General features: G+C 46.2%; 2 protein-coding genes across 2 annotated transcripts; one reads left to right on the forward strand and one right to left on the reverse strand.

Annotated features, from left to right (window-relative positions):
* The first annotated feature begins 3052 nt into the window (after nt 1-3052).
* LOC144146723 (uncharacterized) lies at nt 3053-20638 on the forward strand. The gene is made up of 13 exons (XM_077678651.1): nt 3053-3710; nt 3783-3879; nt 4506-4631; nt 4775-4925; nt 7522-7633; nt 9647-9889; nt 11456-11626; nt 13416-13540; nt 15081-15142; nt 15216-15458; nt 16329-16500; nt 16956-17104; nt 18650-20638. Exons 1-13 carry the CDS (start codon nt 3381-3383, stop codon nt 18805-18807), a joined length of 2139 nt encoding a protein of 712 aa, XP_077534777.1. The 5' UTR covers nt 3053-3380; the 3' UTR covers nt 18808-20638.
* Nucleotides 20482-23125, reverse strand: LOC144147341 (P2X purinoceptor 7-like). The gene is made up of 3 exons (XM_077679460.1): nt 22643-23125; nt 22150-22365; nt 20482-21645 (listed from the first exon to the last, which is right to left on the reverse strand). Exons 1-3 carry the CDS (start codon nt 22840-22842, stop codon nt 21492-21494), a joined length of 570 nt encoding a protein of 189 aa, XP_077535586.1. The 5' UTR covers nt 22843-23125; the 3' UTR covers nt 20482-21491.
* Nucleotides 23126-24501: the final 1376 nt, after the last annotated feature.

Raw genomic sequence — 24501 nt, forward strand, 5'->3', positions numbered from 1 at the left:
AAATTACATAGGAATTTTGCCATTAGGTCCTTGACGAAGTGAAAATAGCGAAGGTGGGATATGAGCGTCGTGCGTAAAGGGCCGGACTCACGAGACTTCAAATTTCTTCATTCCAGATATAGTGTACAAGACGATTCCGCTCCATATTCTTATTACGGCCTTAAGAATAGGAGAGAAATGCCACGTATCTGCTTGCTTCCTGCAAACGTACTCGCAACATGACAAGACTGGTTGTGCCTCATGCTCAGATTTCAGCACCGCAAACGTTCATTGACCACTCAGATCCCAATAAAAATAGTTATTAAATGTTTGTCACTTATGCCATGTTCACGTCCAGCCAATAACTTTTCTAGTTTAGAGTGTACAACTAACCTTAGTGATGTGAGGAACAAACAATGTGGGACTTCACGGCTTTAAGGAAAGCAGCCTGCTTCTGGCGTCTGGCCTGTCGTTTCTGATAACCTACATGTTGCAGGCTGCTGTCTGGTGCAACTTGCATTCAAAATGGCTTATTTGTGAGGACTACTTCAAATACCAAGGTTGTTTTCTCATCAGACTTAAATGACTGTTTTTCAGTCTATGAAAAAGTGGCTAATACCCTAGTTACACGGGCACAGTTAACCACGGTTAAGCGAACAGCGGTTAGACAAAACCGCAGTTTGCTGCGTTACACGACAGTCAGAACTGCGGTTACGTCGCTAACCATGGTTAACGCAAACTCAGCTTGGCCACCTCAGTTCGGTCACGCTACTCGCAGTTTCCGCAGCCGCAATGCTCAAAATCGCACACGTCAGTTCGGACGCAAGTGGCGGCGCATCAGCGGAGGCGAAAAAAAAAAATCACCTGGCGTTCGTAAGAGACGAAGGTTTTCAAACAGCGGGTGCCCCAAAGTTGTCCCCAAGACGCGCCTGCGTTCTTTTCACCGCTCTCGCAATCATCGCGACTGTCCGTCAGCAGCGGCTCGTTTCCCGATCCGCCCGATCAACTACGACAAAATCCGTGCTAAATTTGTAAATTTGTAAACGCCGGCGCGCCTTCCCGCACGGCACTGCTAGCGGCCCGTACCGGCCCAAGACCACGGCAGCAACAGCTTATCGCCGCTCTTCCAAATCAATCTGATCGCGGAAAAGAACTTCCACTTGCGAGAAAATGGTTGTTAATGCGGTAAAAAATTGTGCTATATGGATTGTAATTCGCAGTTGTAAAGGAAGCGGCGGTCAAATATCTACCGCGGTGCTAAGCGGAAAGTTCCCAACACCGAACAGACCTAAGCAAACCATGGCAGTTGCGAGCTTTTGGGGAAGCTCCTCTCCTCGCCGCGCGCGATTGCGTTGCATTTGGGTCTGAAGCGTCTGCTTTAACGATACTTTTTTGTCTACACTGCTTCTTTTGATCTTTTTTTATCGTGAAGTAAAAGTGTGGTAATTTATTTTTGTTACGCTCACAATCAAGTGACCGCGGTCACCAAACTTGCAATTTCACCTGTAACAGCAAAAACCGCAGTTTGCGATAACCGCGGTTAAAGCTTTGTAACCCCGGTTAAACTTCACTGCGGTAACATTCACCGTGTACCTAGGGTATAATACATTTGTCCTTCAGTTTGTATGGGTCGAGATACCATGGGAAAAACGGAATTTCACTAATCTGGACTTGGGATTTTGGTGCTAGTGATTGTTTAGGAACTGTTAAGGTCATATAATACCAACGCCTTTAAGGGTCACTGCATTTATGCAGATTAGATTTGTTTCTACTCAACGTAACAGTGTAAAGGGTTAATGTAGACTTACAATCGAAAAAGCACAGGGTAGGAGCTGACTGTCATTTGTTTATTGCAGACTATGTGTTTGTGTACTGAAAATTTGTAGGGACGTAATTGGCTGCAGATCCTCGAATGACGCCAACCATTTATTCAATTTTACTGCAAAGCAGTATATGTCTCACACCCTCCCCCTCCCCCAGTTTTCATTCGTAGCCAATTTACTCAGCGCCGCTTCTGCGCTCCTCCTCTGCAGCTCCAACCTCTTTTCACAACTGTTTTACCCTCGCCACCACTGCCGCCTCTTTCATAAGTTCCGCATACGGTTGATAACGGTGGTTGCGCCTTTATCGGATGATTCCGGATAATTAACAGAAGCGCTAACGGGCGTCAAAACGACGCAGCCACTGCTGCCGAACGTTTTGCCATCGCCACCGTTGCTGCCAGAAATGCCACCTCGTGTAGCAGTTGCGAATTCGGGCCGGCTCTAGAGAAACGTGCCCCCTTAGAACGCTAGAGTGAGCCCATAATTTTCTTCAGATTGAAAGGCTTTCCGAACAACATCTTCGCCTGCGTGTTTCGCGCCCAAGCAGAGGCTATTTACTGGTTGCCGGTTTATGTGTGCCCGGTTTAAGGGTGGAAGGAGGGGGGGAGTGCCCACGAAGCTAGGCTTCATGCCCGTACGAACAATACTCCCTTCGTGCTGGTGGGGGATTTAAACATCGAAGTCTCACCACTCAATGCAACCGCCAGCTGCCCTCCGTGGTCGATCGTTTTGTGTTTGTGCCAGTGTTTTACAGTGTCAGTAAGATGCCTACGACGCGACTGACGGAAACGGGCATGTCTGACCGATGGAATAAAGCTCCCGTCCATCCAGGTTTTAACTCGCTATGGAACGGACGCGTGTCATTTGCTCTGAGGAAGAAGAGCGGCGGCAATTGAAGGACCGTAGGTCGCATAGAAGCGCGAGTCGGCGCGATAACAAAGAAACGCCGCTGCTGCCACTGTTGCCGCCACAAGATCCAGCTCGCCCAGTACCTGCAAATTCCTCCATGATAAACAGCAACTTGCCCGCTTGGATCGCCTTCGTGAGCCAATATTTCCTGTTTAGCTTGAATGGGTTTCAGACCGACCTGTTCGCCAGTGTCTCGCTTAAGCCATGCGCACATCACCGATTGTCGGTTGATGCGTGGAAGTGTGGGAAGTGGAAAGGGGTGGGGGTGCACGCGCAGCTATATGCTTCAGGTCTTCACTGATGACATGAACATTGTGCTGGTTGGACGTTAAAGGGGCACTGACACAAAATTTTGAAGGCGAGATAACGTCGGAGATAGATTGTTGAGAACGCACATACATCGTCTGCAAAATTTCAGCGGAAAATACAGCCTAGAACATATTTAAAATCAATTTTAAAGTGAGCGAAACGCAACCGAGCAGCCGGCGGAGGACCTCGCGCCATCGACATTACGTGGATTTTTTAAAAATAAGCCAAATCCGAAGACGTCACGGGTTTCTCCCGCTCCCGCACTGCGCAGTTTGCCCAGTTTGCATTGCGCGGCGGCGTCGCGCGTGTTTACGTGCGCTGGTGTAGTTTACGCACTGCCCGTGTTTACTTTGTGGCACCATGTCGGGGGTACGGTGCTCCGTGGACTTCTGTCCATCGCATACAGGTTCGGGTGCAAGCATGCACAGATTTCCGCTGGGCGATGGCCCTCGCCGCCAAAAGTGGATAGAGTTTGTGCGCGGTGCTGCGGGACGCACAGAGTGGACCCCACGGAAGAGCAGTCGGATCTGCTCGCTCCATTTCGAGCCGGCGTGCTACAAACAGGACCTCCCGAACGTGCTGCTACCCCGTCCGCGTTGCTGTCTTGAGCCTGATGCCGTGCCGTCTATTTACAACTTCGTGGGCCCTGATTCGGAGCATTCTTCGCTATCCAAGCGTCCTCGGCTAGAGGTTCGTATTGCTTACGTTCTGCTTGCATGTGTTTGGTGTCACAAATATGTAATGACGCCCAATATCGTGCAGGCTCTCGCTGACATGCACCCTGAGGATGCTGCATCCCCTACGATTTGGGCGGGCCCCAGCGCTGATTGTGAGGTGAACGAAGTCGAGAAGGCAGCAGGTGGGTATTATTGTTATCCCGGTGCGTGTAACGACTCCACTTTCGGCCGTGAAGTACGGAGCTAGGATATCGCATGGCGCGCTTGCACTTGCGGTGTTGTTAATAGAACGCCACGTACACGTTTGGCTGTAACAGACTGCGGCATACTGCCGATCGTGTTTCAGAAGGCCCCGGCTGTATCGCGATCGAAAGTGGCCGTGGTCCCGGCAATATATGGTACTTCATGAAGTGATGTTTCGAAGTATCAATAAATTCGAGTAGCACCGCGTGAGTAAACGAGCGTTGCGAAAATAGAAACGGGTGACAGCATGCTGGGGCACCAAAATTATCACACAAATGCAGGGTTCCTGCACTTGAAAAATTTCTGTGCATTTCAATATATTTCAACCACAGTGTACTGATATGTATTGTGAATCAGAATAAGCTAACACCATCGAATAAGTATAAATGGGTAAGTGGGCCATTACTAACTAACCACTGCTGCTTTTAAAAACATGACAGTTTCATTCAGTACATGTGTCAAAAATAACACATCATTACCAGTTATAAAGGTCTATAAGGATAATGCACCGACAGCATGTAAAAACTTGACTTGAAGACAAACAGCTCGATATTTGTTTCCACAGGACAAGTAAAGGTGGATGCAGAGAGCCAGTGCATTGTTCAAGTTTCTTCTAAGGCAACTCAGGTGGTGCTGAAGGCTCACACAAAAGCTGCCAAGGTTCAAACAACCCGAACAGTGAAGGAAATGGGTGAGTGCCTCTCGTGATACTGCGATATGTATTCATATCGATCATTCTGAATTCTATAATTGCAACCCCTTAGGGAACATTTCATGTTTTTTTAGGTGTCAGTGTGGCTTCCTAAACATACTAGCATGCTGCTGTACTTTCAGCATGCCAGACCGACTTGGAGTTACCTGATATACTATTGATGGAGGAAATGCAGCAGCGGTGCTCAACACCTTTACGCTCTGAGCCATCTTTCACTAACATTGATGATCCCCTGGACAAAACATATGAACCCACATTGAACACCACATGCGCGTAAGTGGCACGACGTTTTATTTTCATGCTTGAATGTGTATTTAAATGTGCTTGAATGTGTATTGGGTGGAGTAAATCACAACATAATAGGCTTTTGCTATCCCAAAACAAGCCAAAAAGCTGCTTTATACAAGGTCAATAAATGGGCACAAAAAGCAAAGGTTCATACCAACTACTCCTCATCACCACACATTTCGCTTGACAAAGTCCTCAAAAACCACAGACTGTGGCAGTCAGACAATTCACGTCTTGGGCATATACCCACTGTGCTGACTCTGACTCCGAGGTATGTGGTCCTGTGCTGTCATGCATGATATTGCAAAACAAAATCTGGTCTGTGGCGGTTCAATTTCGATGTAATGAATTAGGATAATGCTTGTATGCCGTCATTTTGTGGCACGTCCAAGAACCTTAGCTTGTCAAACAACGTGGGTCTCCCTGTATGCAGTGCCTCATAGCGAAATTGTCTCTTTGGCACAGTTAGAAATTGGTCGAAGTTTTATTGCTGAGGTGCCTATTTTTTTTAGTAACAATGTAGTCAGTTGTCAACAAGAGAGACACTGTACGCTTGCAATATGGGCTTGGAAAGTGTGCATATTGGCTTGCAGTTGTCGAAACATTACCTTGTGCAACACGTGTTATAGATAGCAAGAAAACGCTTTCTACTGCTTGCAGCACCTTCAGCGGTTACCGTATTTATTCGAAAATAGGTCGAGCACGACTATAGGTCGACCCCCTAAAAATTGAAGTCGCCGAAAAAAAAAATAATATATTCGATTATAGGTCAACCCATACTTTTAAGAAAAAACTTGAGGAAACTTTTTAAAACTCCTATTTATTTACAACGCGGTCACCTCACTGGTTGGAGCCACACACTGCGTCGTCGTCGGAACTTGCGCCGCATGCGCCGCAGTTCATTACCCACCCCCGCCCCCGACTGGCTTTGAAGGCTGAACGGCCAATCCTGCCTCGCAGCGCTAACTGTTGAGCTTTGGTCTGAATATCGCACGCTCCTCTTCCACGGGCAGCCGGAGTTTTTTCTCGAGAGCATCGTGCCTTCCAATTGTAGGGCCACGAAACGCACGACGCAGTCCCCTACAAGCAAAAAGTTCGTCCCGCTGTTTCCGCCATCCCCTGATCAGCTTTTCATTAACGTCTAACTCTCGCTGAGCGGCGCAGTTGTTCAAGTTCTCAGCAAACAGGATCACCCGCCGCTTAAAGTCCGACGTGACATCGCGAAATGCGCACGAGAAAAACGTTATGTGCGGAAATCACAACGAAGCAAACACAAAGAAAGCGCATGAAACGGAGAACGGGAGATAGTAGAGACAGCGAGCGAAGCAGGCAACGCCGTTCCGTTCACGAGGTGGCTACGCTAGGTAGCGAAAGTCACCTTTACCCCCACCTCGCGCTAGCCGCTACCGCGGCTCCGAAGACACCAAGCCAAGCCAATCTGGCTCTCTAGCCAATACGTCAGCTCGCTTATAGTGCCTAGAATATACTAGGCACTATAGTTCGGCCGCAGGTAATGCGCGATAGCCGGCAGCCTCCATGGCCGGCAGTGACTGTGGGTGGTTTTCTTACGCTGATTGTTTTGTTATTTTTTCCCTTATTTTCTTGCCTGTCTTTGTTCTAGATGCTCCGCGCTGCCGCCTCAAATTGAAGAGCGCCGGGCGCGACGGAGAAACGGATCGCTCGGTGCGCTCGCCATTTTTGATCACAACTATAGGTCGAGGTTCTTCGGTCACGATTATAGGTCGACCCTCAATTTTTAAGCACATTTTCGGAAAAAAAAGGTCGACCTATATTCGAATAAATACGGTACTTGTCTTTACCGATTTACCGATTCTAACGCGCACTTTTCTTCCGAAAAAATAGGCCGAAAAATTGCATGCGCGTTGGAATCAGATACAAAACCGAAACTGCCGAAACAGTGGAAATTTCATCCCACCCATCGCCATCGTTATCTCAAGATGGCGCCAAAGCTTTTAGTAACGATTTTTTAGACGCAGCAAGCCTAGGCCCCTAGGCTTTTCCATCGCCGTTCACACAAATCGTCAAATCGTTTCACTTGTGCGCTTGATAACAGCAATGGCAGCAGCAGCTCCCACGCGTTCAAAACGAGTGGTCGGCTGAAGCGCGCGCCTCTGGAGAAGCTCTCGGGATGGGCATGCGAGGCGTGGGTCACGATCCCATTGACCATGGTTGAACGTTCGTTCAGAAGTGTGGCATCGCGAACGCGCATGAAGGCACTGAGGCCGAGATGTTGTGGTCAGCGGAGAGCGACGAGGAGTGAGATGAGTGAGGTTACTTCGGGAAATAAATCGCCCGTTTCTCTCGCATTCGTTTGTCTGGGTCACAAAGTCCCGTGCGCGTCACAATCGGAGGTGCAAGTTTTTTTGTTTTTTTTTGCCAGGAAAATCGAGGGCGCGTTAGAATCGGGTAAGTACGGTACTCGATAATTTATACAGTTAATTTCACAGCATGGTGGTTGCGTGAAATCACTTGCCGACTTTAGCAGCAATTTCACCCAAAACCATGCAGTGCCTTGAGAAAAGTATGTTTACTGTGTTTCAATCAACCTTATTTTTAACAGATCCGTAGGTGCACCTCCTGCTAATAGGAAATTCATCGTGTACGAGGAATGCCTGCTGAAGGTTTTCCAGATGTGCCAGACATGTGGCCTCCCTGCTGAATGTTCACTACAGGTGTGGTTACATTTCTATCCCTCTAACACATTATGCTGTTGTTAGCAGATGGGTTTAAAAATGAAGGCAATGCTAATGCAGTCAAACCATGGTATAACAAATGTCAATTTAACGAAATCCTTGAGGTAACACATCACTTTATTTCCCAATTTTAATCACTGTTGCGCCATTTGTTGTGGCCATGCATTGCGAGGCCACCCACACATAGGAGCCAAATTTTGATCTTGAAGACTTTGAGAAGCATAAAGCAGCATGCAATGAAATGGGACAGAAGAGAAATGCAGAGACAGAGCCTCGTTTCTTGCTCACTGTTGTGCTCACAGATTCGTACCACATGGCTCGTTGACATTCTTAGAGGTGGTTGTTTACGGCAACATGCCTACTAGCTTTCATAACATTGTTTCGGAACCAAACAAGCCAGTCTTGAAAATTATGTTGTGTACCAAAAGTAGTGCGACTTATATATATGTCCAGAGATGAAAAAGCATATGTTTGCTTTTCTAGATTCCACCATTGCTCATCTCAATGATCGTGCTTCCGTCTGCTGCAAGTGCAGAGCAACATGCCTTGTTCCCTTCATTGCAGACGTGGTTGGTGGCATTACACTTGGAAGCCTGCATTCTTTTGAGACAGCAGTCAACTAATAATAAGAAACTATCCCCACACATTGACTGGGAAGCTTTGGTGTTTTTCCTAATGCTGAAAACCCCAACACCACGTCGTGGTAGAAATCATGGTATAACGAATTTATGGTGTCGTTACATCAAGGTTGAGTACCGGCAAAAAATTTTAAGGCGTAGTAACTTCTAACGTAGGTTTGTGCGTTCATCACACATTAAATAGGCAACTTATGAATGGCAAATTGCTGTTATCACATACATAAAAATTGACTTTATAGCTTTTGCTGCATGACTGAGCTCGAAATGGAGGGCACAAGACATTTCCAGCAACTTGAATTTTGTGTCAGCAACCGACAACCACCTACATCATGTATATTTTCTATTTTTGTCTGCCATTGGCCACTGCGTCAGCTATGTGGTGCACTGGCCAAGAAAGCTCTAGTGTACAGGCTACACTGGTAATGGTTTTTTGTGGCCATGTAGCCATCTCTCTTTCAATAAAGCCACCGATACCCATCTCGCTCAGAGCTTTCTTAACTCTTTCTTGACCGCGGGAAATTGACCAACCCTTAGGGGTCCAACAAAACATTTTTTTCTGCCAAAAAAAAATTGGTTAGGCACTAATCATGGAAACACAAAATGCAGAATATTTAACGTCTTTTCCAATAACACCAGTTTTGAAATGTTTTCGTACATCATAGTTGTAAAAAAAAATATTAAAATCAAAAGTTTTGTCGAGTTGTCGAAGGAAATGACGAAAAGGGGGTTGTGTATTACAGACCATCGTTAGGAGAAAAAATTAGAATATACATTTTGTAGGGAAATATTTCAAAAACACGCCCTAGAAAAAATGTCGACTTGCGCGGAACAGTTTGTCAGATATAAATAAAAATGTTAGCAGGTGTCTCGTTCCACGCGATGAAGCCCAACCTCCATTTCAAAATGTGCAATTTCGGGTGGTTCCATGGAAGAAATCTGGCGGTTTGACATTATCAGAGGCACGAATTTGCCCCCACGTAATGTCAGAGCATCTTGTCTATGACTGAATTTCCATTGACGGCCAGTAGAGTATTTGGGACAAGCACGCGATGCGGGAAAACATGCATAAAGTTGAAAACGGAACTGAAATGGTGCTATATCAGCTGACAACGACCCAATGGTCTTTTCCACAGGTGTAACACTGAACAAAATTGTGTGAAATTGCTGACACATAATCTTCACTCGATATGTATGCATTTAAATGGGACCAGTAGCCTTTTCGAAATTATAGTAGGTCATGGCCTTGACGACCTTCCCACCCCTCTCGTGTTTTTACTGCTATGATAGCAAATGCATATGAACAGATCATTGCAATGTGCGTCTATGTGAATGGTGTACTGGATACTTTTTGCAGGTGAAAGGTTCCCTTGCGACGATCACAACAACGTGCCAGGAGAACCACGTCATCACATGGCACAGTCAGCCGAAGAAGGGCAAGCGTGCTTTGGGCGACATCACGCTGGCTGCTGCTGTTCTGTTCACGGGCGGAAGCACAAAACAGTCCCTCCGTTTTTTGAACAACGCAGGCATTGCTTGCTTCAGCGAACGGTCCTACCATCGCTTGCAGAAGAAGTTGCTGCTTCCCACGGTGTACAAGGTAATGAAATTTCTGTATTACACATATGCACAGAAGCAGAATCTGTCGGGGGTGGAGGGGCTTCTAGAATATACGGACCGTGGAACAACACTGCTGTGCCGTCACAAAGGTGCTTTCTAGAGTATGCATTGGGCTGCAAAACAGACGTCATTGGTGTAGTTATGCTGTGACGGTGGCTTCATGGTGTGCGCAAGAATATTTATGTTGTGGACTGTGCTAATGCTTTTGCTACTTCTCCTCTAGAAATGAAGCTCTTTCGATTTTTAGCTTGTTCGCCCCTTCATGCCTAGCAAACACAAGCAATATCCTATGTGCCTCACGTAATGCTTGTTTACATTTTGTTGTATGTGCACACGTGGAGGATGAATGGAAATTGTTCCTTTGTTAACATTGGGCCGATAAAACCTAATGGCAGCCAGCAAAGAGGATAAGATTATCAGCGCACATTTAGTTGGTGGTAGACAATCTATAGACACAAGATTTCCCTCATGCAAGATATGTACCTATGATTTTGCCTCTGACATAGTGAAAAATGCCTGGGAAAGCTGAAGACAGGGGATCCAGTCGTTTCTTTGGTATTTGTCAGGGAACGCTTTTCACTGATTTGGTTGATTATGGGGTTTAACCTCTAACAGCGCCGAAATCTCGAACAGACAGGTGTTTTTGCTTTTTAACACACTTTGCGCCTTGGAATCTTTTTACCTATAGCTTTTTCTTTGTGGCGCCTTCTTTTCATGTGCACTGTGTGAAATTTTTTTTAGCCACCACCGCTGCCTGCCACTTACTGCACCTAAACATATTATGATCGACACCTACATGCTGCTGTGCGCTTTTTTTTTAGTATTTCAAATTGATACCTCACTGGGAGTCTCTTTATTTTTGGCTCAAATATAACTGTGCTGGATCAGTAGCGTAGGGGTTTTTCGAATGGGATGTGTTTTTTCTGCTGCTTGCTGCGGCTACCTAAATTAAATACAAGAACTATTTGTTGAACATGAAAATGGACGGCTTAGTTAAGTAAACTCGTTGCTGGAAATTATTCACGTGAAACAGGAAAAAGCATTTAAACATAGCAGCTTTCACCAGTCCTGGTGCCTGTTTATCGCGTTTTGTTTTGCCCGAAAGCAGTGCACTAGGCGTAACAGCAAGCATACGAACAGTCGTAAAGAAGCATTGAAGCGTAAAGCGTATAGAAGCAAAAATGCACTTGCCCTTGGGAAACGTCACGTTTTTACCCCATTTTTTGCCAGTAAAAAATTTTGAGCTGTGAATACATGAAATTCAGCTCACTGGATTACATTGTTCACCTTCACGAATGCCAGTCCAGTAGATGGCTGCAGCACGCCTGTCCCACCACGGGACGCTGGCCCGGCCGATGGTGGTACTGGCACGGCGGAGCAGCGTGCCCTTTTTAGGGGTCACACGCTCCCCATATCGACTAACCCATTTGCCCCACTGTTAGGTGAAAGTGGCACTATGTATCATGACTATTTGTATATTTCATGACTACGTATATTGTATGTTCAAAGACATGCTTTCAATAAAGAACTTATGTGCTGATTTCAGGTCTGGGAGGATGAAAAAGGTGAACTCCTGCGCAGTCTGGTGGCCAATGGAGGGACCGCAAGGGTGGCAGGAGACAGTCGTGCTGACTCTCCCGGCTATAGTGCTAAATATGGTGTCTACACACTCCTGGAGACCAGCATAAACAGAATAATCAACATTCAGCTTGTGCAGGTGAGGGTGCAGTAATACACTTACATCAATCAGTGGAGACATACTTTTTGTCAATATTTTCTGCTTATAGTGCCACTCTGTCCTTTTATAGAAAAATGTCCTTTTATAGCATTCATTGTGGCTGCAACTTACCAGAAATTCCTTGCAGCACAGCTTCATCACTTTTTATTATGTAATTATGTCGGTTGGCTATGATAACTCGCGACAAATATCTCTTACAACTGATCCCTATTATGCACAGAATCTTGCTTGGTTCCACATTCACTGTACTTATTTCTACAGCCATAATTTGATCTCATTTACTGCTGCTTGCTTTACTGCTTGCTTCAGGTTCATGTCAGTCATCTGCATTGCACATGTAATTATGGTGCACATGGCGGGCCCTCCTGTTTTCTGTCAGCCACCCATCTCTGTTTGTTTCATGTAGTAGGCACATTTAATTACAGTCTACGCTCGTTACAGCGGATCTGGCAATAACGGTCTTCTGGTTACAACAGACCGTTTCTTTGTTTGGTCCCCATGCATTTTAGAGTCCACTCCACTCATGACGGACCCTACTAGAGCAGACTATCGGCTACAACAGACTAAACTTTAGGCAAAAATCGTTTCGACTGATAGCTAACTTCCATGGGGCTGGCACCCGATATGCTTTTTATTTGTATAGTTTGGCAAGAAAACTGTTATGTCTGACAACATCATTGGCAGCAGGATCGTTGGTGCAGCCAAGCCAGTGCAAGTGGCCTTGTTTTTTTTTTTTTTTTTTGCGACTAGCGTCATGCGCAGCAGGGTAGCTGATTTCACTGTTGGATAAATTGAGCATAATTAACGCTGTAGAAAAAGGGGAAAAACAGGCCGACATCGCTAGAAGTACAGGCCTGTCTAAGCAGACAGTCCGCTCGGCCGTCTAGAATAAGGCCGCTGCTGATAAACGCGACTCCGGTGAGATTGAACAACAGCGCTATCGAATACGCTAAGTGGTCCACCCGGAGCCAAGTCTGCCCTTGTCAGTATTTTTATGCAATAAAGAAGTCGGGTTCAGTGAAGTTCGAACCTTATTCATATGCATGCATCGTTCCCGTTCCGTTTGGTGAAAAAGGTAAGAAATGTATTAAGTAGAGGGTTGGTTCCCATCCATTGTGTGCAATCTTCCGGTAGCCGTGCGCAGTCTAACTGTCCAACTTCTGATTTCACAGCTGTCCTTCATCAGATTATTTCGTATAAGCTGCTTCAATGACCAGACTAAAATCATAAAAAATGCGGAAGCTGCTTTGGGAGAACGTCAGGCAGAGATCAGATTTGTTTGACAAACGGTTTCGGGTAAACCTTCCTCATCACAAAGGGGTTTGAAAGAGCTTAGCTAATTCTGGTGGCCACGACTGATTTGTATAGCTGGTTAATAATTGCTCCTGGTTATAGTCTTGCTTTATTTTCTCAGTTTATCATGCGTCTTTATACACTTGACCGTATGCGCTAGGCTTTTTCCTTTTCCAGGTGCCGGTGCTAAGCTTTAGAAACGGTCTTTAGGTGATTCTTTGCCCTCGCGCTTACACTTTGCGTAGGTGCTGCAGGCGTGTAGAGAGAACAAAGCGTCTATAGTATGTATATGCAATACCGGTCAAAGTACCCACTTCTGCGCTCATATATCCCCCCCCCTCCCCCTCTCCCCCCCGGGGAGGGGGGGTTGGATTCTGCATACTTCGGCTACAGCGGACGTTCTTTTCTGGATTAACAGGGTCCGTTGTGATGGGCGTAGACTGTATTCACATTACGCATTTTCATTCGTTTCTAGAGCAACGAGGTGGCTTCAAGCAGCCATATGGAACTTGAGGGCCTGAAAAGGGCTCTAACCGCCCTTGAAGAAAGCGGTGTGCGGGTCACCGAAGCGGTGACAGACCGACATCCACAAGTGCGCAAGTAAGTGTTGTTAAATAGAAATGAAAGTAAAAAATAAAAATGAGAAAAAAAAGTAGACCAAACCACTCACTTATACACTGATCTTCACAAAATTATGTGAATGCTGTGGGGACCATCATGCATAAAAAAGCATTGCAACACCAACTTCTGTACGTAGTAATTCCACCTGTGCTTGCATATTCGAAACTATAAGCAATATTAAAATGTCTATTTCTGGGCCACTCAGCCGACTCAGCCGGCCAATTATTCTCTGTGTGGCAACATGCCACACACAAAGGGACACAATGCTCCCTTTAGCGTCCCGTGGGCTGAGCTTACCCGAAGGCGCCACCGCTTTTGGAGCTGCACCCCTCCGCAATTGTCCTGACGTGGGCGCTTCGTTTTGTGTAAGCACCAATGCGTTAAAACAAGTATTGAGTCGTGAATGTTTTTAATAGTTCCACGTATGAAGGTTTTGCGCCTTTGTTCACAGGCGATGTACTGGGCTTAACTAAAGCCCCTGTATCTATAGGGCTTTAGGCATAACAGGCAGCATGGCGCGGGCTGGAAAAATTTCGGGGAGGTGGGGGGGGGGCTAAAGCCCGGTCAGCCCCCCTGGTTACGCCGCGTGCCTTCAGGTGACTCATCCACGTAAACCCTGGCAGAGACCTTGCGAGGAATTTTTCCCAGGCCCGTGATGGCCGATCAACAAGGCTTGTACCGAGTGGAATAGTCGTGGTAGATAGAGGGGCGAAACGCGCCGCGGAAGCAAGCAGCACATTGCTTCCAGTCTTTTTTTTTTTTTTTTCTTTTCTTTCGGTGGTCCCGAAAGTAGCAAGAAAATCGCCGTCATTCATAACTTCAACTTGCTACGGGCCTAGTTCGCCAATTTGGTGAAAAGGAGGCACAATGTGCGGCGCTGTGGGCAGAATATGGTTCCTTAAAAACTACGGAGTGAGGAGGGGGGAGGGGGTTCAGTGAAAATGGGGGGGGGGGGGGTTGAACCCTGCAAACCCCCCCATTGGCTACGCCACTGACTCCTACATTTCATAGGTCTAGACAAAACTTTCCTGGCACTCATTGTAGAAGTGCGCATAATATATGCATCGAAATGCAAGGCGTGCAATTTTTCAGACCCGAACTGTAAAAAAAAAAAAAACAGCAGCTGAAAGCTGAAAAGACATGACAGGACTCCTTTTCCCCTGTTCGTTGCCAGCATGTACCACAGCTTGCAGACAGGGTTGCTTGTAGACCCAGTACTTCACTCTTCTCCCCTCCCCTTCCTGCTATTGCAATGCTGCCCAAGCACAGAGCACACAGAGAAAAAAAAAAACGTACTTTGCTGTTTTTCCCCCTACATGATTCCTCATGTCCACCCTTAGAAAGATGCTGGGGAACCATTACAAGCTTTGCAATGACATTTGTAGTTTGAGCTTGGTAATGTTTCATTGCTTTTTCCTTATGAAGTAATTTTGTTATTGCTAAAATGCTGGTTGTACTTATTAGATGCTATATTGACTTGAGCAGTTCAGTTTCTAGTTCTGTTTCTGCGTTAATACAGGTACTTCAAGACAGAGAAGCCTGAGGTGGACCATCGGTTCGATGCCTGGCACGTGTGCAAAGGTCAGCATTGTAAATTGTTTCTACAGAGACCCCTCCCTCATGGTTGCATTGGTGTCATTTTTTCATTTTGCAGGACTGAACAAGAAGCTTCTGCAAGCTGCCAAATCAACCAGCTGCACAGCCATCGGCCCCTGGTCACGCTCCCTTGTGAACCATCTGTATTTTTCAGTGAAGCGTGGAGATGGGAATGGAGACCTTGCAGTGGCTGTGTGGTTGTCCATGATGAACCACATACAGGACAAACATGAAGGCCACAGCCTGCAGTACGAGCGGTGCCAGCATGGTGACCTTGAACCACGAAAGTGGATATTTCCAGGTGCATTTTTGTTATGCTTCTTTTATTGAAACACTTTTTTTTCTCCCGTGAATGGTCACCTAAGTGGTAATTTAATGGTTGGCAGTGGCTGTATTTGTACCATTTAGGATGGAGAGGGAGAGAGGCAAAAATTGGCACCTCAGGCCAATTGAACAGGGCTACGCAACTTGTGGGCTAACGTGCAGGATAGCAGAGGACCCCGGCTAACTTCCGTAGAGAAAGTGCTACGCACCCCCCTACAGTCCCCACGGAACGCTCCCGCGGGCCACTCGTCGGCTCGAGGGGGGGGGGGGTGGTAGAGGTGGTCTCCTCCAGCCGTTGGGAAAAGGGCAGCTTGAGAGAAGGCAATGAACTGGTCCTCCTTCCGCCTCGCCCTCCGCACACATTCGCGACAAGCAGGTTCGGCGCGTCGCGCGGGTCATGAAGCCGTCATGACTCACGTGACGCACCGGCTGCCCAAAATGGCAGCTCCCAGCTCACCCAAAATATGTGCAGACGAGGCGTCGGGACACCAGGATCACCACGAACTGCAGCCCATGTTGAAAGTAATCGTGAGCGCAAAGGGTAGATAAACTGTGGCGACATGCTATTCCATTCGTAAAACTGATGGTCGCATAATGTAAATTTCTGAGAGGAAATGAATGTATGGACGGCACAAAATGTCACTTGCCACAATTGACATGGGCTTGTGATCTTCAATGTCCATGTTTCCTACGTGTGCATTACGCTGCAGGCATTTCGTAAGCTAGGAAGCACACAATTGCTGCAATTGTAAGCTGTACTTCATGTGGCTGCTAGTGAAGTGCTTTGCGAGCAGCGCTCTACATTTCAGCCTGTAACTTTTACATTTCAACCTGTAACTTATTATAGGAACCCAAGCTTTTGACAAGCTGACTGTCATCGTGACAAGCAAGAGGCTCCTGGATGACATTCGTCAGATGTCTCCACGATTCCAGACGTTCAGCGTGGAGTCCTTCCACTCCATCATTAATCGCTTCGCGCCCAAGGCGTATGCCTTTTCCTTCCACGGAATGTTTGCAAGGCAAGTCTGTTGCAAAAATGCCTGGGTAAACGTGTGAATAATTTTATTAGTGAACCTTCATTGTTGTTCGAAGCTTGGCATGTTATGGATATATTTGGTGCCCTTCACCATCATCGAATCCAGTTTCTCCCATAGAGGGACTACATCTCTGACCATACTCTGGTGCAGAGACATGTTTTTTTTTACAGTTAGCGTCACTCGTGAGGAAAACACAACACTGCAGTTAGACTTGGTATATACAAATGGCATCGAAATATATCAAATTATTGTCATTGTCTTTGTTTATGCATCAAGTCGACCTCCCTTTAGGAAGATCTACCTTCACGTTGTTGGGAGTTGGGATTTGCAATTGGGATTTCTGGCCATTATAATGATATCAGTGGCCTTACTATTTGCATTTGTGCTGACCTATGAATATGTAATATACATAACTGTGCCATCTTTACGTACTGCAGAACTGCACTGGCTGCCTTGCACTACAATGAGAATGCCGACAATGGACAGGCAGTGACACGCAGCGGTGAGCCCCGCTTCAGGGTGAAGAACCCAAAAGCGCGGAAGGGGGAAGCAACCGCCTCTTCTATCAAGGAACCGCCCACCTATGGTATGGAGAAAGCTGGTGCCCCTCTTATAAAAATTTCAGTAATTTCCCACAAGTTGCACACAACAGTAGCTGAACGCACTAAAGCTGGTTATTTTCTTTGATCACCTATCTTGGCCTCAGATTTAGCACGCTAGCTCAGCGGAGTGAAAATGGGGCTCTGTACACCTCAGGTGGTCCACAAAGGCATTTCAGGGGTCTGCAAAGCGCTTTTCAAAACTCCCCCCCCCCCCCCCCATGACCACTTTTGTTTTCCTTTTTGCTAAACCGTGTTTGTGCTGCTGATGATGATTGATAGTGGTATCCCCTTTGTAGCAGGGTGATGATGCGTAATCTCACCAAAAAAAATGTACAGAAACTAATATACCTATGTTTTACACTCTTCATTTAATACTAAGGAAACAGTGACTAAGGAAACGGTGACAATTTCTGGACGCCAGAAATTGTCACCGTTTCCTTAGTTGGGTGCGCTGCTAGAAGATGTGGGGAGTTGACTCAAGCGAGTAAACAACCCCACCGAATCTACAGAGCACAGGTGACGAAGGGGGTGGCCGTCTGATGTGCGGCGTTCACCGACCAGAGCGGTAAGAATGAGTCCGAGCCCTGAACGAAAGCAACACAAAGAAAAACTTGTATTTGGACAGGCAAAACACTGTACAAGCACGAGAACATGTAACGTAAACGAGAGGTAACTTAGAATGAATACAAGTGCGAGAAACAGTTCAAAATTGGACAAAATGATACCATCAGGAGCAATAACAAATAGATATTACGAAGCAGACAAGTTAACTAAAAAGAAAATGAACAGTTCGATGCATACGAGAGACAGAGTCCCACAATATTCACCGACCGGGCCGGACGATGCACCGCTGTCGGAGGTGATTCGGCTACCTGTGAAGCGTGGCTTCGTCGTAGGCCAGGCCGTCCGGGACAATCACGGTGATTTGAGGCCCGGGAGTACGTTGGAGTCCTCCAGGGCACGGGTCGCCGATGGTGTGGTGCGCAAACTGGCTGAAGCCGTTGTCACATCACGACGTCCAAACGTAGCTGATTTTCTTCGGCGCAGATTCTCCTTTTATAACTGCGCTGGCGCGGAGAGAGAGGGCGCAACGCACCCGCCGCTGTCGAGTGCACAACTTCCCTCTTTCTGCCTTCTGGAATCATCGGCGCGCCTTAGCACTGGCAAAGCTACTCTCGCCCCCTCCAAAGAACTCGAACCTTCGGTGAAAGCTAAGCGGCGGAGCTTTTATTTTGGTATTTTCTTGCCGGCAAGTGGTCGTGTTACCGCTGCTTCGTTTGAGAGAGTTCCAGCATTTTCTCGGGGCGAATAGAACAAAAGTGAATGAATAGGACGACTGTAACAAGAATTAGGCCCTGTCCAATAAAATGAAAAAATTATATGATACTTTTAGGCGTCGTACGCCCGAGTTTGTGACAGTAGCACTTATTTGCCACAATTTTGGAGCACCCAGTACAATTCTGATAACCTTTTTGTTGTGCTTGTTACTTTGATTCTCTAACAGACATGAGTGCCTTTTGGATATGCAGATTATGTGGCCCGTCTCTTCTCACTCCTTGAGGAGTACGTCAGTGGTGCAACTCCAAATGCCCTTCCTGTGAAGCCGCCTCATTTGACAACCGCACTTGTCTCTATTGACAAGGCAGCCCTTGTGAAGTCCCACCTTTCAAGGTTTGGGAAAAAGTAAACGATGATGGAGGACAATACGCAGCCACTACCGCCACCAGTGCTATAGCCACAGCATCTGTGCTCCGTGCGGCATTGGCTGCCTTGATCTTGTGTGGACGCTACTTGTCAATTCTGCGCCCAGTGCTGTTGTGCCGAGTCCACTGTGTCACCGCACGCCGCGGCAGAAAGCAGACCATACGACATTTAGATGTGTTCTTCCCTTTCCGGTTTGATGGTGCATTTTCACACCCAAGAGAATGAGCAGCGCCGGTGTCTTCCATATGCACTGAGGCCTGCCGTCGGTTCTTTTGTGTGTGGCATTTATTTCGGGCAAATTTACAGAGAGGCACGGCAACCACTCATTTTTCCGGAGATGTACGGGCACTCCAATCATCCATGTTAGTACGTTATGTCACTATTGTTCATTTCTTGTCAGTGTTTTTTTGTACTGAAAATATGTCAAGTATCATTCACTATAATTTCATGCTGTATTTGCTTGACTTGATAGTAGAGTGTATTAAATAAAGTGTTCATAGCGTGTACCATGTGTGTACCAGCTGTGTTGTAGACTTCGGGATGCCGGTGCCACTTTGCACGCCTGTTGCCACCACTGCGGGTCCCCCCTCACATACGTTGTCATACAGGTTAGAGGAGGCCAGGGAGGGATGGTTTTTTGGTGCTTCATCTTTGGTGCTATTATTTTTGGTGCTTCATCCAGAACTTTATGCACTTGCTACCTCCCCTTATCTGCTAGTGTTGATTGTGATGATGTGCCTAGCAGATCAACTAGTGTTGATCTGCTAGTGTTAATGTCGATTACACCGTATGTAAAGCTTGTAGGACTCTGGGTTTTTTGCGGCGCAATACAAGAAACTTTCCACAGGCAATGCGCGAATTGCTGTACAAGTCTAACGTAAGGTCGATCTTAGAGTACGCTTGCGCCGTATCGAACTTTCTAATAAATTAGAAAGGGTACAAAGCCTTGCAGCCCGGTACGCCATTGGTAAGACTCCTAGGAACTCTAAGTTTAGCGCAAGTCACTGCCAAGAGTTTTTGAAATGGGAGACACTAGAAGATCGAAGGGCAATGGTTCGCTTAAAACTATTCCACTCCATATACTATTCTCAAATTGACATTTCCCGCCATGATTACGTTTTGCACCTCATTACGTGTCAGCGCGAATGGATCACACCTGCAAGGTGTGTGAAATTCGCTGCAACACATTGGCGTTCGCAAACTCATTTTTTCCGAAAACAATACACCAATGGAATTGGTTACCTGCGCCCATAGTTACGGAACAGTCTGCGGATGCATTTTAGGCTTCCATGTGTTTGCTGAAAGCTTTGAACTAATGCACATTTGTTCACTGTGAATTTATTGTGATGCAAAACAATCGTTTTTTTTTTGTGTATGTGCGTGTGTGTGTGTGTACGTGACACTCGAACTGCGTTGTAGCCCGACATGGTAGGACAGCCTTGTACTTTCACTTTTTTGACTATTACTTGCTCGTGTTTTTCTTGATGCAGTGTGTTATATTTTCTGTGCGACTGCAACTGATGGAAAGCAAGGGAGCGACTTGCTGTGGCCTTTTCTTTGTATAGGTATTGAAACTAGCTGATATTCTGTACCACTTGTGCTGTTACTGACAACTATTAGTTCCTGAAGAGCATGGCACATCTTTTTTTTTTCCTCCCCTTGTGTGTACAAATGTATCTGAAAAGGGGCTCGCGGCCTCTGGAACATTTTTTTTTGGTTATCAATGTGACTAGTTGATGTATTTCTTTTTGTTATTCCCCCCCACTGTAATGCTAAAAAGGCGCTGTGGGTACCAAATAAAGAAAGAAAGAAAGAAAGAAACACCTACCAGGGAGTTTATTTTTCGATCATGAGTGCTTTCCAATCAGGCTCATAAGTGCTTCGTGCTATTGTGTTCTAGTACTATACCCATGCTATGTGCAGTTTCACATTTATGCACTTTTCTTATTACTATTTCTTATTTGCCACAACCTAAGGCACCTTTGAAATCTGTTATATCTGCTCCCCGATATGAATCGTGTTGACGTAGAAGCTCACTTTCATGGTTACGTATATTGCTTGCAGCCACAGCGCAGCTCGGGCCACACTGAGTGATCAAATGATGCATTTTTCACGCAGTCTCATGAAATAAAATTTATGGAACTTTAGTGACATTTTATTCAACAGGTAAAATATGCCAGAAAATATCCTTGGTAGCATACATAGGAGCAGCTGACATAGAAATAATTTTTTTAAATTGCACGGTCTTGGCAACATACATACTGACATAAAAAAATAGGAGCAGCTGACATAGAAATAATTTTTTTAAATTGCACGGTCTTGGCAACATACATACTGACATAAAAAAATAGGAGCAGCTGACATAGAAATAATTTTTTTAAATTACACGGTCTTGGCAACATACATACTGAGATAAAAAAATAGGAGCAGCTGACATAGAAATATTTTTTTTAAATTGCACTGTCTTGGCAACATACATACTGACATAAAAAAATTGTCTTGGCAACATACATACTGACATAAAAAAATAGGAGCAGCTGACATAGAAATAATTTTTTTAAATTGCACGGTCTTGGCAACATACATACTGACATAAAAATAACTGACATAAACAGCTGACAAAAATACATTTGTCAAATTTCACAGTACCAACACAATAAGGCTTTCTTATTGTGGGTACTGGAAGCCGGCGTATTCTTGAGAGGGGAAGGTGTCCCTAATTGTGCCCACAACACAGCTGGGCAGGACCCTCCTATTGCGTCGTCCCAGCCGACGCCAGACCCATCGGGCAAACATGCGGTACGCAGTGTACCTGTAGCATCTAAAAAAAAAATGTATAACATTAGGAATATCTCGCCACTTGCGTTCATGTCATGAAATGCAAATTTTTGTATGTAGCAAACCAGCACAACGACCAGCCCCAATACATACCCATGTAAATTATTCCCAACAACATGATGCATTGTCAGGGGTTGAGCTTGTTCGTACCTTTTAACACTTGATATTTGCATTCTATGACTAGGCGCGCGCACACACACGCACGCGTACATAACACACACAATTATGCACTGACATGAGGGTGCAGGTGCCTCGTGTAGCATATCGTCCGAGTCAACAAAAAAAGAGCCTGTGCGATGCCAGTGAAGAAAATAGATATTCTACGCTGCCGGAACGTTTTCTGATGCCGCAAAGATAACTCCGATAGCACGGCTGTTCAAGCGTACGCAAGTGCGATGGCTAACTGCTAGCACTGACAACCTAATCTTGCGAACCGACGATCATTTAGGGTCGCGAGCACGGTAGCAAACGTATGTAAATGTCCGACCTGTGTATTTCCGGAGCCTGCACAACTTCAGGGCGCTCCTCCAGAAGTTCGAAATACATTATCTGAAGAACACGTATGTTCAAAAAAGCTACAGCGAACATTTCGTGTGCCGTGATGCAGTCGTCGTCGCCTCTCAATCTGTCCACACGATCCAGCTCCCTGCAGCAAACTGACTCCACTTCGGTACCCATCGCCCTGCAATGTCCACACTGGCACCTGCGATTAACGTGAGAAGCGTTTCACACTTTCAATCCGTCGTGCATACATTATTCAGCATCGTAGGTATAATCCTTGCAAAATTTGTAAAGAAAAAAAACACAACATGCAAAGCGGACAAGCCAACTGCATGTTTTGCAATGCATCGTTACAGGGCCATGCCTTTCTTTTTTTTTTCGCTGTCTCGCAAGAAATGGCGTACAAATGTATCAATTAGACATCGCTGTTGAGCGCCCTGGATGTTACGACGCCCGACACGGAGTTAAGTGATACTTACCATTCAACATTTCCAACGCGCGGGTCTTGGTGTGGCTGCTCCTCGCTGTCACTGTGGGCATCATGCTCCGATTCGCTGCTGGCAAGTGGGTCAAACTGGAAGTGGTTTGCCACATCCAACAGAGCGTCGTCTATCGCCTGCAACAAATCCTCGTCTACGGATGACGAGGACGACACGGACGAAGACGACGGTGTTGACATGGCGAATTCGTGCGAACGAACCAGACCGTTCAAGCAGCGCGCTCACGTGCGCGGGTTGCAGGGCGCTGCGCACGTCACAGTTTTGTGTGGTCACGTGGACAGCTTTGGTTATAAAAAATCCGGAAGTTCGTGGCAGCCGCTGAAACCGAAACTGAGAGTGGCCGCATTAAAAACGTCTCTAATTAAACAACCGTCGTGCGCTGAAGCAAATGAGGTTTGTACGCGTGATAAATAGGTCATTAGCTAGTTATTGCAACAAAAAAAACAAGATGCAAGATTTTTGTGTCAGTGCCCCTTTAAGCTTGGACGTCGAACAGGCTATCTGGCGTCCTTCTTGCTCGATCTCAGTGGTTCATTGTGTTACACAGAGAGTAAGATGCCTACGACGCGGTATGGAGACAGACAGCTTTATGTTCACGCGCTAGAGTAATGTTCGAGTCCTTCCAAGTTTCCTCCAGCTAATTTGCTCGGAAGTATGCTCAATCGCAAATTACAATGAAATATTTTTTTTATTGGTGCACTCCGTGGTCAGCGTCCAGCTTTCTAAGTGATCCTTCTTCACAGAGTGGAAGGGCACTTATTTTTTTCATTTCAGCCTCGTCAGCAAATTCTGGGATAAAAGCAAAAAAAATAGAAGAACTGTCGAGTGTGCAACTTTTGCTGCTCGTTAAAAATCATTGTGTGGTTTGAATTAAACTAAAACTCTCCGATACTGCACGCTTCATAGGCCAGGTATAGCTTCAGTGCATAAAACCAGTCTTGGGCAGTAACTAGTTACTAGTAACGCGTTACCCGTAACTAGTTACTTTTTTCAGTAACTTGTAACTGTAACTAGTAACTTTTAAGTTAGAGGAACTTGTTACTGTAACACTGTTACTTTTTTGTGGAGTAACTGTAACGAGAAATATCGTTATATTTACTTTATTTCTATAAAAAAATTTATTCAACAGGAACACCCATTAACGGCCGATGTACAGTTTGCGCGTTTCACTTTTTAGGCCTTTCTTCCGCAGAACCTTACTTCATCTATGCCAGCTCACTCCCTTCGCATGGGTGAAAAACATCTGGACTAGAAATGTTTAGGCGTGCACGTGTGCGTGGTGTCTCACGCGGTCTGCGAAAGGCTTGAAGTTTCTAAGTATAAGCTGCAGTATTTTCCTCAGCAGCGCGACATCGCTCTCACGCAGGCCATAAATAACGCTGCGACACGCGCTAAGAGAACGTGCGTGCATGTTGACGCGCCAGAGCCTATAGGCCAACGCGCGGCTGCACCATTTTCGCCACATCTGGGGCGCAGTAAAAGTGTTTGACACAAAGCCGAACAGGAAAACAAACACCCACAAACGCCGCACAACGCACTGAAACCTTTGCACTTTCGCGGAAGCCTGGAAAACTCCGGTCAGGTAGTCGCTTTCTCATTAGCGACGTGCAGCCCCGTTTGTGGTGTCATAAAACGCCGCGGGGAGTCTCTCGGCGGCCTCGCGTCCGTCCAGCCCTGTGCACACTGTAGAGTGTTCGATTCACAAGTCCCCGTTGCTTGCGGCCATTGTGCTCTTTAGAGACGCCTGGCCGTATTTGGGACCACACGTTTGGGACCCCTGGTCTGGAGGCTTCATCGAGCTGTCAACAGTACTCGAACAAGGTCGAGGAAGTAATAAA

The sequence above is a fragment of the Haemaphysalis longicornis genome, unplaced genomic scaffold (assembly GCF_048455015.1).
Source record: "Haemaphysalis longicornis isolate Haplotype H1 unplaced genomic scaffold, Haemaphysalis longicornis Haplotype H1 scaffold_7, whole genome shotgun sequence".
Taxonomy (NCBI): Eukaryota; Metazoa; Arthropoda; class Arachnida; order Ixodida; family Ixodidae; genus Haemaphysalis; species Haemaphysalis longicornis.

Coding starts and splice junctions, on each gene's coding strand:
- LOC144146723 (XM_077678651.1), top strand. CDS start 3,381: ATGTCGGGGGTACGGTGCTCCGTGGACTTCTGTCCATCGCATACAGGT. Junction 3,880..4,505: donor CGAAGTCGAGAAGGCAGCAG/GTGGGTATTATT, acceptor TTGTTTCCACAG/GACAAGTAAAGGTGGATGCA. Junction 17,105..18,649: donor CAAGGAACCGCCCACCTATG/GTATGGAGAAAG, acceptor TTGGATATGCAG/ATTATGTGGCCCGTCTCTTC.
- LOC144147341 (XM_077679460.1), bottom strand. CDS start 22,842: ATGTCAACACCGTCGTCTTCGTCCGTGTCGTCCTCGTCATCCGTAGAC. Junction 22,366..22,642: donor CGCGTTGGAAATGTTGAATG/GTAAGTATCACT, acceptor CGTTAATCGCAG/GTGCCAGTGTGGACATTGCA. Junction 21,646..22,149: donor CAGGCTCCGGAAATACACAG/GTCGGACATTTA, acceptor TTTTTTTTTTAG/ATGCTACAGGTACACTGCGT.